Raw genomic sequence first — 670 nt, 5'->3', positions numbered from 1 at the left:
TTCCTTTTTTCCAGATGAAACAAATGCACAAATAGATTTGGAAGGTATAACAGTCATACCTTATTGTGTGTTTGAGTCTGTCCAACTAGTATGAGAATGTTGGAGGAGATGATGGACAGGCAGAAGTTAATGAGAATTATGGACCTCTCAGAGCGGATGTACCTAGTCAAAGAAGGAAAGAGTAATCAACTTTAAAATTCAACAGAAAAATGAAGATTTGTAATTTGCAATTGGTGAAATTCATCTGGAAAAAAGGAAGCCCTAATCCACAGACTTTATAAAACCATATGGAAAACTTTTTCTATAAATATTTTTCTTAGGGACCAAATTTTATAGTATATGGCATGTGCAACACACACACACACATCTTTTATTTTTCAAAAAATATTTTTAAAAATTTTCGGTATATGTGTGCATTGCCTGCATGTAGGTAAGTGCACCCGTGTCATGCAATGTCTGTGGAAGACAGAAGAGGCTGTCGGATCCCCCAGAACTGGAGTCACGGACAGTTGTTAACTGCCATGTGGGTGCTGGGATTTGAACCTGGGTCTTCTGAAAGAACAGTGTTTTTAACCACTGAACCATCTCTACAGCCCCCAGATATTTCTTTACTTTAGACATTAGACTAGACTACAATATGTCATATCTGATAGAGTGTGTCTGTGATCAC

General features: G+C 37.3%; 1 protein-coding gene across 1 annotated transcript in view; it reads right to left on the bottom strand.

Moving 5' to 3' along the window:
• Window positions 1-670, bottom strand: part of Adgrb3 (adhesion G protein-coupled receptor B3) — a gene marked incomplete in the record, with an annotated part of 857,756 nt that overhangs the window by 166,278 nt on the left and 690,808 nt on the right. The window contains 1 exon segment of the mRNA XM_008856279.3: window positions 60-162. Within this exon segment, the coding sequence (XP_008854501.1) occupies window positions 60-162 (103 nt within the window).

Source organism: Nannospalax galili, unplaced genomic scaffold (assembly GCF_000622305.1).
Source record: "Nannospalax galili isolate Female #2095 unplaced genomic scaffold, S.galili_v1.0 scaffold206, whole genome shotgun sequence".
Lineage (NCBI taxonomy): Eukaryota > Metazoa > Chordata > Mammalia > Rodentia > Spalacidae > Nannospalax > Nannospalax galili.
This window is presented reverse-complemented; position numbering and strand designations above follow the sequence as displayed.